Genomic DNA, 14,549 nt, shown 5'->3' with positions numbered 1-14,549 from the left:
CCATACTTTAGCACTTGAACGATGATAATAAATCAGAATTTTTAAATATGTTTGAATTTTGTTTAGATTTTCTGCATTTGTTTCTAGTTTTCTATATAAATGCATATTTATTATCACATGTTAAATATAAATGCATAATTATAATCACATGTTAAATAAGAAAAATTGAAACAAATTTCTGTGAAATATATGCATATTTATAATCACATGTTTATAGTAGGAGTTGATTTTATGTTATTATTATGTTTGCCTTTGAAATAATAAGAATTTGAAATGAAATTGATTAATTTCTTTTCTTACAAATTTTTTTTATTTTTTAAACTTGATATATTAAGACTAACAAAGCAAATCTTATTAGAACATCAAAATTTTATGTTTGGATTTTCCTATTATGTTTTAGCATCAGTGGAAGAGATTGTTAATGCAGTATAGAAACATAGATGGATTTGAGATAAGGTAAAAAAAAAAAAAAAAAAACTGCTTGAGATAATATTCAGAAGAAGTGAATCAAAGATTTTTCGACTATTTAATGCTCAATCAGAAAATAATCATACGATTGGTTATTCTAAAAATGATATTAAAATTTGTTAGTGGTCTTAATATAACTAAAGATTGATAGCTATTACTAATAGCCTATTAGTCATGTTTTTCTATGATTTGAACGATGTATGGTATATTTATTAGTTATAACTAGGAAAATTATATCATTTTATATTTTATTTTCTGTAAAAAATATTAGTTGTAGTGGTTACTGAAAGTCATAAAAGCAGATTAACTATTTAGATAATTTCTGGAAAAATTGACATTGCAAATGCGTAAAATCTAAGTTACATTTATGTTTTCTGTTTTTTTGTTTGTGAAGCGTAAAAATACCTAACAGTAGTTGGGGAAAAAAAAGCTAAAAAAATCGAAGACTCCAAACAAAAACATATAGTCACATAGTCACATAGTCACATAGTCACATTTATTTGGTCGGTAAAACTGAATATCCTTCGAATGATTCTCTCTCGTGTATACTTGTGCACATATTTTTAAAAACAAATATATATTGTACACGTGTGTGAATACAATTATGAACTGATTTTATTGTTCGACTCGAGAATTTTTTAGTTGCGAGACCAAACACATTGTTAGGTTCGATTTCGTTTCCCGCCTTCCAATTTTAGGCAGTTTCATTATCTAAAATTATCATTTATTTTTTTCATGCCAAAAAGAGAAACAACAAATATCTTTTAAAGTTAATTAAAAAAAAAAAAAATCAAACGTTTTGCGTAGGAAGATAGGATAACAACAGTATTTCAACTCGGATTTCTTAAAAGTGAAAAAATCAGAAATTCCAGATTAAGATGTTTTATGTTGACTTTTTAAAATATCTTGTGCCATTTCCACAGTCTCTAATACTATATGTAAAATAAAATTAACGTCATTAATTTGGGTCAATCATAAAATTTAAGAATCCTGCAAGTTGCATCCATTTATCTTCTTTCTTCGACTATTGACCATGTCTTTTTGGATATTCTTCAAGCTTTCTTTTTCAAAATTGGAATGCCAAATTTAAGTTTTTATTATCATTTCTGTGTTTAAAAAAGCTTAGTTTTAGTCAAATAACATAGCCTGGTCTTAACTTTAAAAGGTGAGGGTAAAACAATTTAAATACATACAAATAGGAAAATGGCAAAAAAATATTCTAATGTTTGATTTAAGCCTTTAACTATATAAATTTAGCATTCAGTTGTGTTACATTAGATTAATGTAAAAATATATAAATTTCAAAATTGTTCATAGGATTAAAAAAAGTGTATACTCTTACATTGACTTCTGGTTCAACGGTCTGATGGGACATCCGGACATACTAAAAAAAAAAAAAGCCAACCGAAACATTTGACTTTGAGTTGTGACGGTTCTCAGGCATCTGATTCGAGCGTGTCATTCATACAACTCTCTTTTAGAAAGGCCTAAAAAGCCCAATATTAATAATAAAAGGGCCCATAGCTTTTTAATTTAATGTTCCCAACAAAATTGTACAATAAAAAAAGAGAGTTTTATTTTCGCCGCCAAAACTGATATTTTTTAATCACAGACGTCCAATAAAAAAATAGACGGCGGATATTTTAAGCTCTAGAAGGCACGTGATAGTATCTTCCTCGGCACGTGCATCTGTAGATGACGCTACACGATTCGGCGACGGAGCATTGGAAACTAATCATCACACGTTTACACGGCGAGCACGCACCACACGCGTATGAACAATCCGGTAAGCTTGATCCTGTTGGGTACATTTCCATTTCTACCCCTCCTTTTTTGCTTATTTCCTTCTTCACCACAAATAAATAAAAATACAAATAAATTCTTGTTTTTTTTTCTCTCACCACAAAAACAGAATAAATTCATAATTAAGTAAATGGAGGAAAAAAACAAAACACGGTTTGCTATTTAATTATTTATAAAATACAAAGGCGGTTGCTATGTTTAGAAAAAGATGATTGTATGATACAAAAATATCTTTTTTTTTTTTTTTTTTTTGGTAAAGTGCACCGAGGTGGTGGACCAAACCTACCTTGTGGTGAGTTTGAGCTTGCTCTATATCGGCGTTTTTCTTATCTCCGCCATTGACCGTAGTTTCTACAAAAAAGCATATAGAATGTAAACTATATTAATATATATAAATCATAACCAAGTAAATAAAATGATTAAAAAAAAGAAAAAAAGAGATTGATGTGACGTACTTAGTGGCGGCGTGCGAATGGAGTTAACGATCAAAGAACACGCTGCGAAGACTAGGACGACGCAAAACATTAACGTGCGGAGAAACTTCTTTGCCATGTTTTATATTATTTGTTTTCTTTTAACAAGCAAAAACAGAAACTTTCTGGTTGAGACAGGGGTTTTAAAGAAGAAGTTCTAGAAGATGAGAGGAGAAGACAATGTAACTAGTACCGTATATGTTGTGTGTGAAGTATGATACAAAGGTGGAACAAGTGATATATATAGTTGAGGAAAAGATGACAAGAATTGGTATGTGTTTATGATAATAAATGATGAAAAGAGGTACACCTGTTTGAAGGGTCACATGATTCTCGTCGATTTTCTGATAAAAAATCATTATGATTTTATTCGTTTTAGAGTTATCAATGAACAGGTTTCGCGCCCTATGAATAAATTTGAATATGTGAACTGTTCATATGTACACGTACGTACCAACAAAGCCTGAGAATTGAGATATGGTAGGGAAGGGCATTATGAACCAAAATTACCGTCGTACTTATCTTTTGGGATATAACGAACATCGTATTATACCATAAGTAATTAAGTATGCACAAAGCCACAAAGTGTTACCGTTTAAAACTTAAAAGACTAGGAAGCGGCCATAAGTATTCTGTATTCACATAAGTGAAAAAATGTCTTGGTAACTCATAAAGTTTTTCATGTGTAAATTAGTGGGTAATGAAGATCCCATAATTTCATAATCATATTATAAACCAAGGATGAGCAATGTATGATTTACACATGCAGGCATTAATTGTAGGTGTTAATTAGTTAGTGGTATGTATGTATGATGTATAGAGAGAGAGGTTTTATACGTATAGATAAGGTATAAATTTATAAGGCGTGCGTGGGACCAAAAAAGGAGTAACGAATGGAATAGTAACAATAGTTAATAATTGCAGTCATAAGGTTCACAATATGAGAGAGGGCAGAGAACTACAGAAGCAGCCAAAAAAGTGTTCAGACATCTTGAAAATAACCTGTCGCAGCAAACGTGAACCTTGCCCTTGGTTTTAATGACCTTTTTCCAAAAGCACTAAAGAATGAGTTTGTTAACATAATTTTCAATTCGTTTTTGGTAACATATACTTTCGATCAGTTTTTCAGTTAGGTTCAATAAATTCGTTGATTAATGCGTGCTTTGGTCTAGAAAGCATTTTAACGTGTTTCAAAGTCAAGTCTTTGGTTAATTAGGATGTTTTTATTTATCATCTTCAAAGACTTTATGTTACTTTGTATGGGTTGTAAACTTGATGTATTTGTAATATATAAAAATAATAATCTATTAGCGGATGCGTTTTATCAGCGAACTCTCGTAACTAATACACTCCCTCAAGCTAAGTCTTTAGTTTCAAAGTATCTGATTAGGAAGATAAAGATTTGACAAAGACATTTTCTTGAGCAAAACTATGGAAATAATATGAATGAAAAAGCTAATTTAATCTATATTAACATTTTTGAAGTATATTTTGGTTTATGCTCTTTAAGTTTTACTTATTTAATTTTTACTTATTTAATGTTTTTTACAACATTAACCCCTAAAACAATTCCATAAATAACATTGCAAAGAAACTCAAATACTAAACTTTCTTAATTGACCAACATTTGTTACATTTATTGTCATAAAATCTTAACAACATCTATACATTCCGATTTTTCCAAAAACAACTCTTCCCATTAAAGTTTTAACCCATTAAATCTCCAAAACTATTTTTATGGATGCTATAATCTCTCAAATTTAAATGATATACAAGAGATTTTCCATAACAAAAGTTTACAATCTCCATAATTATATTAACATTAATAAATTTCCTAAACCGAAAATCCAATTATAAAATGTCACATTAAATATGTTGAAAACCCCATATAATTTGGTTTATTTTTGTGAAGTGACCTTAGTACAGTGGCATGAGGTAAGTCCATTTGTAGAAGGCACCATCACACCCGGGATCGAGTTCTGCTTCCTACGAATGTAGGAATTTGGTTAATGGGCCGGTCAGTTGTGGCCCAATGGTTGATAAAAAAAATTGGTTTATTTTTTATTTTTTGAGGAATTACCAAAAAAATTAAAATTATATTAATTATCATAAACTATATATATTGACATGGAAAAATTATAAACTATAGAAATATGCTAATTTGGTAAAACAATTAACATAATTAAACTTGATAAAAAAAAACTTATTTTGATCAATTTTTTTTTTTACGCAAAAACTTATTTTGATTTTGGTGAGACGAGTTGGCATTAATCACATATAGGGAGTTAAGTGGAATTGTTTTTTTTTAAACACTTTTAGATGTGTACCAGGAGATAAATGTATTACTAGACTATACATATATCAAACGAGTTAAAACCTTGAAAACACTACAGAAATCCTATACTTTAAATATTTATATCAAATACCTGTAAAATTTTATATTTTTTAATTAATAAAACAATATTAAAATAACAAATAAATATAATATAAATTTTTAATTTTTAAAATCCCGCGGGTTAAATCCTAGTATGTTAGCATATTTGATTACTAGTAAATACATGAAGAGTTGATATTAACAATCACTTTCAATGTGTTTTGTATGCTCATGGAACACTTACTTCATAACAAGATGAAAAACAGATTCGTTATCCCATAAAAGCTTTGGCGGATAACTTACCGTAATATGTGAGTTCTTAAGTAACTGATGCAACCATATCATCTAACAAGTAGCATGAGCCAAGCTTTGATACTCTCCTTCAAAACACCTCCGACTAACAACAACTTGCTTCTTCGACCAAGAAATAAATGAATTATCAAGATATATGCATAAACATGTAACTGATCTTCTAGTAGCTTTGCAAACCATCAAGTCAGCATCATCAAATCCATTCAAACACAAATTATGTATATGCATAGAACATTAGACCTTTACCAGAATTAGCTTTAATGTACATTTACACTTTACTTGCAAGTTGAAGGTGAAGGCCTAATAAAGCAGAAAAAACTGGCTTAATTGGTGGACTGAAAATGTTATATATATGGCATGATGATTGGGAGATAAAACAGTCTACCACTAAGTTCTCAGTAGGAAAGTAAGATTAGTTAATGGAGTTCCCATATCTTTAGTAATATGCCCATATCTTTAGTAATATGAATATTAGGATCCATTGGTATGGAACTAGACTACAACCTAAAAGACATGCATCCTTATGTTCATACTTTCTACAGTCCAAAACTCTAAAAGACCTGCATTTTTTACCAAAAAAAAAAAAAAAAAAAAACTTCTTTATAATCTTAACATCCTCGACGTACAAGGTTTAGTTTAGTCTTTATCGCATTGACCAATCTATGTAACAAAAGACTAATGCAGGTCTAACGGAGATCCAGTACGTAGCGTATAGGCCCATATAATCAAAAACCCGTTTTCCACCGACGTGGTTTAGTTGATTAAACCAACTTCACTTTAATAAACTTGATTGACTGGTTGTAAATCACTCAAAACGTACCGTTTTAACTTCCAAACTTTTTTTTTTTTCCTGAACAAGGAAAAAAGAAAAGAAAAAAAAAAATCCTTCGTTGAGAAGCAAATTAAAAAAAAAAAAAAAAAAATTGTAATATTCTTCTTCTTCTTATCTGTGTTCCCAGGTCTTTGCGATCGATCTTCAGTGATCAATCGATCATGTCGATGCTAGATTCCTTCTTCAATAAGGGTTTCAAAGCTGCAAAATGGTATTTATCTCTGATTTCAATCAATCATCTCTTCTGATTTTGCCTAAAATTATCAATCTCAGAAACTAAGAAGAAGACGATTTCTCTGTTTGTTTGTAAAAATTGGATGAGTTTGTTGTATTCCCAATTCTTCTTATGATGTAAGCTCTGATTCAATCATGTGTTGTGTTTTTTTTTTTTTTTTTTTTTTTTTAATATTACACAGCAAAACCTTGCTCAAGTTGACGATCCCTAGGATTAAGCTAATCAGGAATAGAAGAGAAGCTCAGATTAAGCAAATGCGTCGTGAGATTGCTAAGCTTCTTGAGACTGGTCAAGAAGCTACTGCTCGTATTCGGGTTTGCTTTTTTTATTTTATTTATTATTATTCATGGACTCGTTATTAGTTTAAATGGTTTTATGTGAACATTGTCTATTGGTCTGACTCTTTGGTTTCTCTACTAGGTTGAGCATATTATAAGGGAAGAGAAGATGATGGCTGCTCAAGAGATCCTTGAGCTTTTCTGTGAACTCATTGCTGTTCGTCTTCCCATTATTGAGGCACAAAGGTTCTAACTTTTTTTTGAAAATCTTTGGTCTGCCCATTGATGTTGTTCAGTTTGTTTTTTCGTATTCACTTTAAAGTCTTCCTTGTCTTGCATTCGTTAGTTTCTTTTTAGATGATAGTTTGGAATTTGATTGGAATACATGCAAAGATTATGTCTTTTGTTTTGTTTCGAAGTTTTCTGTTCAATCATTGTTGCTGCGCTTCTGAATCCTTCCTTTTTTGATAATCTGTTAGGGAATGTCCTCTAGATCTAAAAGAAGCAATATCAAGTATATGTTTTGCTGCCCCGAGGTGCTCTGACCTGACAGAGCTGCAGCAGGTCCAGATACTGTTTGTATCCAAGTATGGAAAGGAATTTGTTGCCGCTGCATCTGAGCTCAAGCCGGATTCCGGTGTCAATCGTAAGGTAAATCAGTGTTCATTTGTGCTGTTAATTGCTAATATGAGGCTATCATGTAGAAAGTCAGCACAGGTTGATGTATGATGCTGAAAGTAATGTATATGAATCCTTAACTTAGTATCTGTAAATCCTTAGAATTACATTGTCCATTTCTAGACCTAGTTTTAACTAGTATTCTTTATCTATCTTGCATACGGAATCACTTACATCCATTGCGTGGTTCAGTCTAGTAGAAACAATATATTTGTTCATGTTTTCATATCTTCCCAAATCAATTTTACAGTTGGTGGAGTTGCTCTCTGTGCGTGCACCTTCCCCAGAAACTAAACTGAAACTTCTCAAGGAAATTGCTGAAGAACATGAACTTGATTGGGACCCTGCTTCCACAGAAACCGATCTCTTCAAATCGCATGAAGATCTCCTTGTCAGTACTTCTCTCTTCGTTTTTCCTTTCTATCTCTTCTCTACATATAATGTGTTTAATTGCTTTAAATTTGTGTTTGCATCAACCCAGTATTTATTGTTAGGCATTGAATCTGCATTTCAATGTATCTAATTGTTTCTCGGAACTCACATTTCAATTGTTTTGGTCTGCATAAAAATGATCCCCCCAAAGATCTTGTTTCCCTTGTTGGACCTCTGTGTCCAGATATCCTTGGCCTTGAGTTTCTTTTCGTCACAGTCTCTCTGTTTATCCTAAATTGTCATATTTCTTTTCAGGATGGACCAAAACAATTTGGTGGGGGATCTAAGCTTCCACTACCGGATGAACAAATTGAAGGGACACATTTGACATCCGTTTCAGCGCCAAAAGAGAAATCTGATTCTGACTCAGAGTATGATATATTGGACTTTCCCGAGGTTCCAAATGTCGTGCTGCGGCCAACTCCTGGTGCTACCCCTGTAAATGCACCGGATGCACCGAAATCTGCTAGTTATGAACATACCTCTCACAACTTGCCCTTTGATTCAGAGAATGCAGGAGCCGAAAAACCGGCTTCGAAAAGGGATGAACATCCTGCAAAAGCTAGCAGAACTACCGTGGAAGGCCAACAATCTTCACCCATTGTGATGGAATCTTTCGAAAGGAAAAATATTTCTCCACCTTCTCCACGATCCGTTGATGTAGTGGAGCCCTTCCCTACAAAAGAGAGTGGTACATCGAGGGATACTATAAGGAAAATATCCGATGGAGACTTGCAGGATGTCCTAACGGCTGCTCAAGCTGCTGCTGACTCAGCAGAACGTGCAGCAGCATCTGCCCGTTCAGCTGCAAGTCTTGCACAACTCAGAATCTCTGAGCTAACCAAGAAGAATTCTGATCAGTATCCAGAAAGTCCGTCAGAGAACCCTTTCCATGCTACCTCAATTGAAAACCCACATTTTGATCATCAGCATTCGCATTCTTCGGCCAGCAGTAGCGGAGATCTTACAGAGTTTCAGAGAGCAGAAACTCCATCACTTTTCAACTCTGGGCAGAGCAACCACCAGCCGCAGAGACTCCCTTCAGTGGGAGAACCGCAGTTTGATCATCAGAACTCAGCATTCAGCAGCTACGATGATCTTACGCCACAGAGACTCCATTCAATGGAAAAACCGCATTTTGATCATCAGAACTCATCAGTCAGCAGCTATGGTGATCGTACGCCACAGAGATTTCCTTCAATGGAAAAACCGCAGTTTGATCATCAGAACTCACCAGTCAGCAGCTATGGTGATCTTACAGAGTTCCAAAGGCCAGAGTCTTCATTACTTGACAGACTCAACCCTGACCAGGACCACCAGCAAATGAGACTGCCTTCCATGGAAGATGACCCCTATTACTCATACCCGAATCTGTTCTCATCGCAGAATCCTGATCGCTCATCTGGTTCTCATTCATTGTCAGACAATACAAGACCTGCCCATGATTAACTCTTACATGTTATAATGCAAGCTTGGTGTTTTTCAGTGTGTCTGCCTGTGCTGTTCCTTCTCTTGCGGAACAAAGAACTCAAAACGTTTTTTGAACAGCCTTTTCTTCCTCTTTATTCAGTGGAAGACATATGTAATGTATAGAACTTGGTGTGCGTGATTTTGTTAAATTAAAGGCCTTGGTTTGCTCAAGAAATGACTGAGACTACATTTTTTTCTTCAACCAAAGAATACAAAGAAGTGATTTTTCTTAAATTTTCTCTATTCTTTAATCGTTTCTGTTAGGCAAATTACAATTTCTTTTATCTCGGACCAGACAACTCAACAGCATGAAGATTATCCGTAGAATCAAGGATCCAATCAGAAGTGGGATGAGAAGACAGCTCCACTTCTTGCCTGAGAACTTCTACTTTCTGCCATTCATCCCATTTCTCAGCCAAACCGTCACCTTCAAGCATTCGAACAACCTCAGACATCTTAGGTCGTTCCATAGGTGAGCTCTGTGTGCAGAGAAGAGCCACTTGTATGAGCTGTTCAACTTCTGCTTCTGTGTAGTTCCTCTGCAGATCAGGATCCACAAGCATCTCCAGTTTCTTCTCCTTCAAAAGCCCTTTCACCTGAGAAGATCATCAAAAACAGAGAAATTAGCTTTGAGAGTAGACAGAGATACCCAAATATGTGCTGAAAGACCTGTGCTATACCCAATCTAGGAGCATAACGTCATCGTCATTCGCCAGTCTTGCAAGATCAAAAGCTCTCTGACCTGTAATCAGTTCCAAAAGCATGATCCCGTAGCCAAAAACATCAGTTTTCTCTGAAGATTTTCCAGTTGAGAGATACTCAGGAGCAATGTGTCCAATAGTCCCACGCACAGCTGTTGTCACATGTGTATCTTTATAATCCATAAGCCTAGCCAACCCGAAATCGCCTACCACCGCCTCAAAATCTTCGTCCAACAGTATATTAGCAGCTTTCACATCACGGTGAATAATTTTGGGGTCGCAATGATCATGAAGATAAGACAAACCCCTCGCTGATCCTAGTGCGATTTGCTGTCTTATTGGCCAGGCTAGTGGCAACTGTGATGGTGGACGTTCTGCAATCATTTCAAGAAAGCTCACTCGATTGCATGGAGATATCATACATTATTGTGGAAATCTTATGGAAAAAACAGTCAAGATTCAAAGGTTACCTCTCAAACAGGAAGCAACACTTCCATTAGCCATGTAAGGGTAAACAAGCAATCTCTCGGTAGGGGTCATACAGAAACCGCGTAGTCTGAGGAGATTTCTGTGAACAGCCATGCTTATCATCTCCACTTCTGTCTGAAACTGGAGCTCACCACCTGGGGTGCGCTCTTCTTTAAGCCGTTTTACTGCCACAAGTGTTCCATCAGCAAGACGGCCTTTGTAGACTTTTCCAAACCCACCTCGACCCAAGATGTTCTTGTTGCTGAAGCTATCCGTCGCTACTTGCAGTTCTCGTAGTGAGAACCGCTTCAGCTGCCCCAAGTGAACCTCAGGGTCCTCCTCGGCTGCATCACAGAACCGAAAAATAAAGTCTTACTAACTAAACTAATTCTAAAAGGAAACAAAGCTTGGTAATGAAAAACTCATTGACTAACCAGGAACATCAAAAAAGAATTCTTGAGGTTTTCTTCTGCGCCACCAAGCAAAAGCTAAAGCAGGGGCAGCAAATAGCAAAGCAGCACCAGCAGCAACTCCTCCTGCAATGGCTCCAGTAGCACTATATCCACCTTTAACAGAAGTTTAAGCAACAAAATAGTCCAACAACCAAAGACCTAGGCTACCAGAGAAATTAACCTATTTCCAATCAAAATCCAATATGTTTCCAAGAATGAGTGAATTTAAAGATCTAACTTTACTGTCTGCTTCATCTCATTACCTGGTGTAGGAATTGTGGGAGGTGGTATAAAAGGTGGAGGAGGAGAAAATGGGGGAGATCCAGGACAGGGACGGCTAGTAACAGGGCCGCATAAACCCAAGTTATTAGCAAAACTGCGCAGAAGAACACAAATTGTGAGGTCAACTGCTAATTATTTTTATATCCACCAATACAAGTAACAAAATGTATGTATGTATGTATGCCTATTGATAAAATATGGTTAAGATGATTAAAGGAATCTTTGGTTCAGACTTTAAATATAATAGCCTCTTGTGTTTGATCCTAGCTTTATTCTAGTATGCAGAACACAATGAATTAGAGAAATCTATAGCCTCAGTTCCCATAATGCGAGTGATTAATGTTTAATAGTTCAAACCTGATGGGAGTGAAAAGCGAGAAGGACCCATTATCAGGAACGGATCCAGATAATTGGTTGTTCGACAGATCCCTGCGTTGCAAGATAATAAGGAAAACTCAGAGGATCCATTAAGAGTGGAAGTTCAAAAGAGCATTGAATTAGTGATACTTACAAAACTTGAAGAGTCGTGATATTAGTCAATGACAAGGGAATTGGTCCGGTAAGACTGTTATTGTTAAGCCGGCTATCCTTGCAACAAAAACTCATACCACATTACCACCTTCCCATTCAGAGTTCAATCAAACAAGTTACGAATATGTTGTACTCGAGATTTTATCCTAAATAAACTTCTAATATAGCAAGACATTTGGCCAGTGCATGATGAGGAAGAGAAGACTAAGATGTACTTACAGAAAGCGCAGCTTGAAGAGGTTTCCCAGAGAATCTGGAATGGGACCAATGAAGCTGTTCAAGTAAAGATCCAAGCTTACTAAGTTGGTCAGATTCCCAAGATCACTTGGAACCGGACCGGTTATGTTATTACTATAAAGCTCCCTGCAATTAAGAGTATCACATCCTCAGAAGAAACTTAACAATCTAATGACAAATGCATATTTACATAAATAAGTCGTAACTAAAGTGACAAAAACAAATTGCCCGTAAACAGCATTTGGCTACCATGTGTGAGAAATTACAATTCCCTGAGCAAAAATAGTGACGCAGAGTCAATTTTATAAATTCAATTTTTTTGATATAAAAGCAAAAACTTACAAGTACTGCAAGTTCTTGAGCTGACCAAGCTGGGGAACCAATTGACCAGACAGGTCTGCATTCCCAAGATCGCTGAAGAAGCAACAACAAACAAGATTAAAATAAGCTAAAAAGAACACTGGTTGGGTTAAATGCACAGAGAGAGAGAGAGATACTCACACTCTTATAACACTGTTATCGTTGTTGCACGTTACATGAAACCAAGTACAAGGGTTAACAAGTGTAGGATCCCAGCTTTGCAAGACATTGTTTGGATCAACTAAATTAGCTCTCAAACTGTGCAGTGCATCACCTGTTAACATACAAAGCAAAAGCCTAAGCCTTTTCCCAAAGAGGAAAATCTTACCAAACAAACCAACCATAGTATATTTGCTTTTAGACAAGCATACTCTAATTTCTGGTGAATTTGCATATGCATTTAGTACCCTTGACACTAGCATTTAATATTTCTTCAGTTCAAGTTCTTCAAGTGACATAGACACAGTTCCCAAAACTATACCGTTGATTTATCTGTCCTGATTTCTTCAGTTCAAGTTCTTCAATTGCAGAGCTACAAATTATTCGTTTGATATAGTAAAAATGCATTGTGAATTGTGAAGAACTCTTTTAAAGATTTAAACTTTCAAACAGAATCAGATGCTGAAAAGTCCTTTTTTGAGAACAGCGACAGTGGCAGATGAATATATCTATTCTTAAAGTGCTTAGATAGATAAAATATTAAATAAAGATAAGACAATAGTAATAAACCTTCCATGTTAGAAGAGGTAAGCCATAACGGATTAAACAGAAGAAGCAGTGAGATGAAGCAGACAAGACCAAAAGCTTCAAACTTTATTATTCTTCCCATTTTCCAGAAAAGCAAAATTGCTCTTCTCAGATCCAAGTAAGACCCATAAAAAAAAAACCCTAACTTCTCCAAATCAAACACAAACCATGAACTCTCCAAATAGCAGAGCTTTCAGATAAAGAGAGAGAGAGAGAGAGAAGTTACACTTGATGGTAGTATTACTCTCATTAATGACAACCGAGAAAAATGCCAAAGGGGAAAACACAAGTGGTAACAGCTACAACAGAAGTGAAAAAGGTGTGAGATTTTTTTTTTATGGGTTTGTAGAAAAAAAAATAAAAAAGAATTAAAGGGAAAAAAACAAAACTTTTTCAAATCTTTCCGTTGCTTTTCACTTTGAGAGCAAAAAGGTTTGGACTTTCTTCTCATTCTTAATGAATGAGTTTTTGAGTTCTGTGGTTGTTTGTCTTTCAACGCAGCCGTCTCTCTCTCTAAAGCCTACTCTACACGAACAAAGTGATGGGCTCTCAATTTTTAGCCTACCCTCTCTCTGTCTTTTAAGTAAACAAGTGGAGAGAGAGGAAGAGAGAAAGAACAAAACAACCCCCTTTGAAATGTAAGCACAACCACATTTTTTTTGGTTTTAGTTTTATTTTTCTTTGTCAGCTTGTAAATTATTATCACAACTTTGGGAACAAATTTTTTTTTTTGAAAAAAAACTTTCTATTAATTGCAAAAAAGAGAAGATAAAAATTATACAAAAGCCCAGTCCGGCTTTAGTTAGTTCTATAAGGCCGAAGCCCAGCAACAATAGAAACACAATGTAAAAGATTTTAGAGTGAACATAGGTAGTTTAGGTTAAACCAGTCATAGGCGATTGAATAGTAAGCGATCTTGTAGAAGAAATCGATCATAGAGATGAGAACCAAAGTTGAAGCATCTGTGAAGAAACAGACGGATTTGTCTCCCTAAATGATTTGATCCGATTCCTCATGGTAGAGTCTATGAGTTTGAGAGTGAAGTCAACCGATCTGAAGCTTTGCCGATGAAAGAGAGTGTTTCTCTCGGTCCATAGAGTATATAAGGAGCATTGCCAAGCCAGCAAGCACAATCGTTGACGTTCCTTCGGTCCTTGCAAAGAGCTCATTTGTCCCAAGGTTGTATCCCAGTTCCGGCATGGTTGAAGAGTACATCAAGGTTGTATCCCAGTTCCGGCATGGTTGAAGAGTACATCGAGCGGCTATTCGGTTCCAGACTGACCAAGAGTAGTCACAACTGAAGAACAAATGGTCGCGGCTTTTCTGCGTGAGAGTTGTATAGAAGATATCGAGGGTCTGTTTGGTGCCCCCCATCCAAGAATCCCGATCTCTGGTAGGGCATCGATTCAAGGTTAG

The 14,549-nt window shown here is 35.2% G+C and overlaps 3 protein-coding genes across 4 annotated transcripts; 1 reads left to right on the top strand and 2 right to left on the bottom strand.

Annotated features, from left to right (window-relative positions):
- Positions 1-1,943: 1,943 nt before the first annotated feature.
- Positions 1,944-2,981, bottom strand: LOC147923769 (protein EPIDERMAL PATTERNING FACTOR 2). Of its 2 annotated transcripts, none has more exons than XM_087497160.1 (3): positions 2,727-2,981; positions 2,558-2,622; positions 1,944-2,315 (listed from the first exon to the last, which is right to left on the bottom strand). In XM_087497160.1, exons 1-3 carry the CDS (start codon positions 2,821-2,823, stop codon positions 2,112-2,114), a joined length of 366 nt encoding a protein of 121 aa, XP_087353286.1. In that variant the 5' UTR covers positions 2,824-2,981; the 3' UTR covers positions 1,944-2,111. The 2 variants fall into 2 exon arrangements, with proteins under 2 accessions (XP_087353286.1, XP_087353287.1); XM_087497161.1 differs by having other exon boundaries at positions 1,944-2,312; positions 2,727-2,980.
- A 3,241-nt stretch (positions 2,982-6,222) lies between these two features.
- On the top strand, positions 6,223-9,530 carry LOC104779084 (uncharacterized). The gene is made up of 6 exons (XM_019240413.2): positions 6,223-6,473; positions 6,679-6,811; positions 6,918-7,021; positions 7,255-7,426; positions 7,704-7,844; positions 8,141-9,530. The coding sequence occupies exons 1-6, from the start codon at positions 6,424-6,426 to the stop codon at positions 9,332-9,334; spliced, it is 1,794 nt and encodes a 597-aa protein (XP_019095958.2). The 5' UTR covers positions 6,223-6,423; the 3' UTR covers positions 9,335-9,530.
- LOC147923768 (somatic embryogenesis receptor kinase 2-like) lies at positions 9,518-13,714 on the bottom strand. The gene is made up of 13 exons (XM_087495707.1): positions 13,523-13,714; positions 13,360-13,432; positions 13,116-13,278; positions 12,528-12,660; positions 12,369-12,440; positions 12,009-12,152; positions 11,770-11,841; positions 11,616-11,687; positions 11,240-11,352; positions 10,959-11,090; positions 10,527-10,868; positions 10,036-10,430; positions 9,518-9,951 (listed from the first exon to the last, which is right to left on the bottom strand). Exons 1-13 carry the CDS (start codon positions 13,582-13,584, stop codon positions 9,637-9,639), a joined length of 2,088 nt encoding a protein of 695 aa, XP_087351833.1. The 5' UTR covers positions 13,585-13,714; the 3' UTR covers positions 9,518-9,636.
- Positions 13,715-14,549: the final 835 nt, after the last annotated feature.

The sequence above is a fragment of the Camelina sativa genome, chromosome 17 (genome assembly GCF_030686135.1).
Source record: "Camelina sativa cultivar CO46 ecotype springtype chromosome 17, ASM3068613v1".
NCBI lineage: Eukaryota > Viridiplantae > Streptophyta > Magnoliopsida > Brassicales > Brassicaceae > Camelina > Camelina sativa.
The sequence above is the reverse complement of the archived record's forward strand: the minus strand, read 5'-3'. Positions and strand labels throughout refer to the sequence as shown.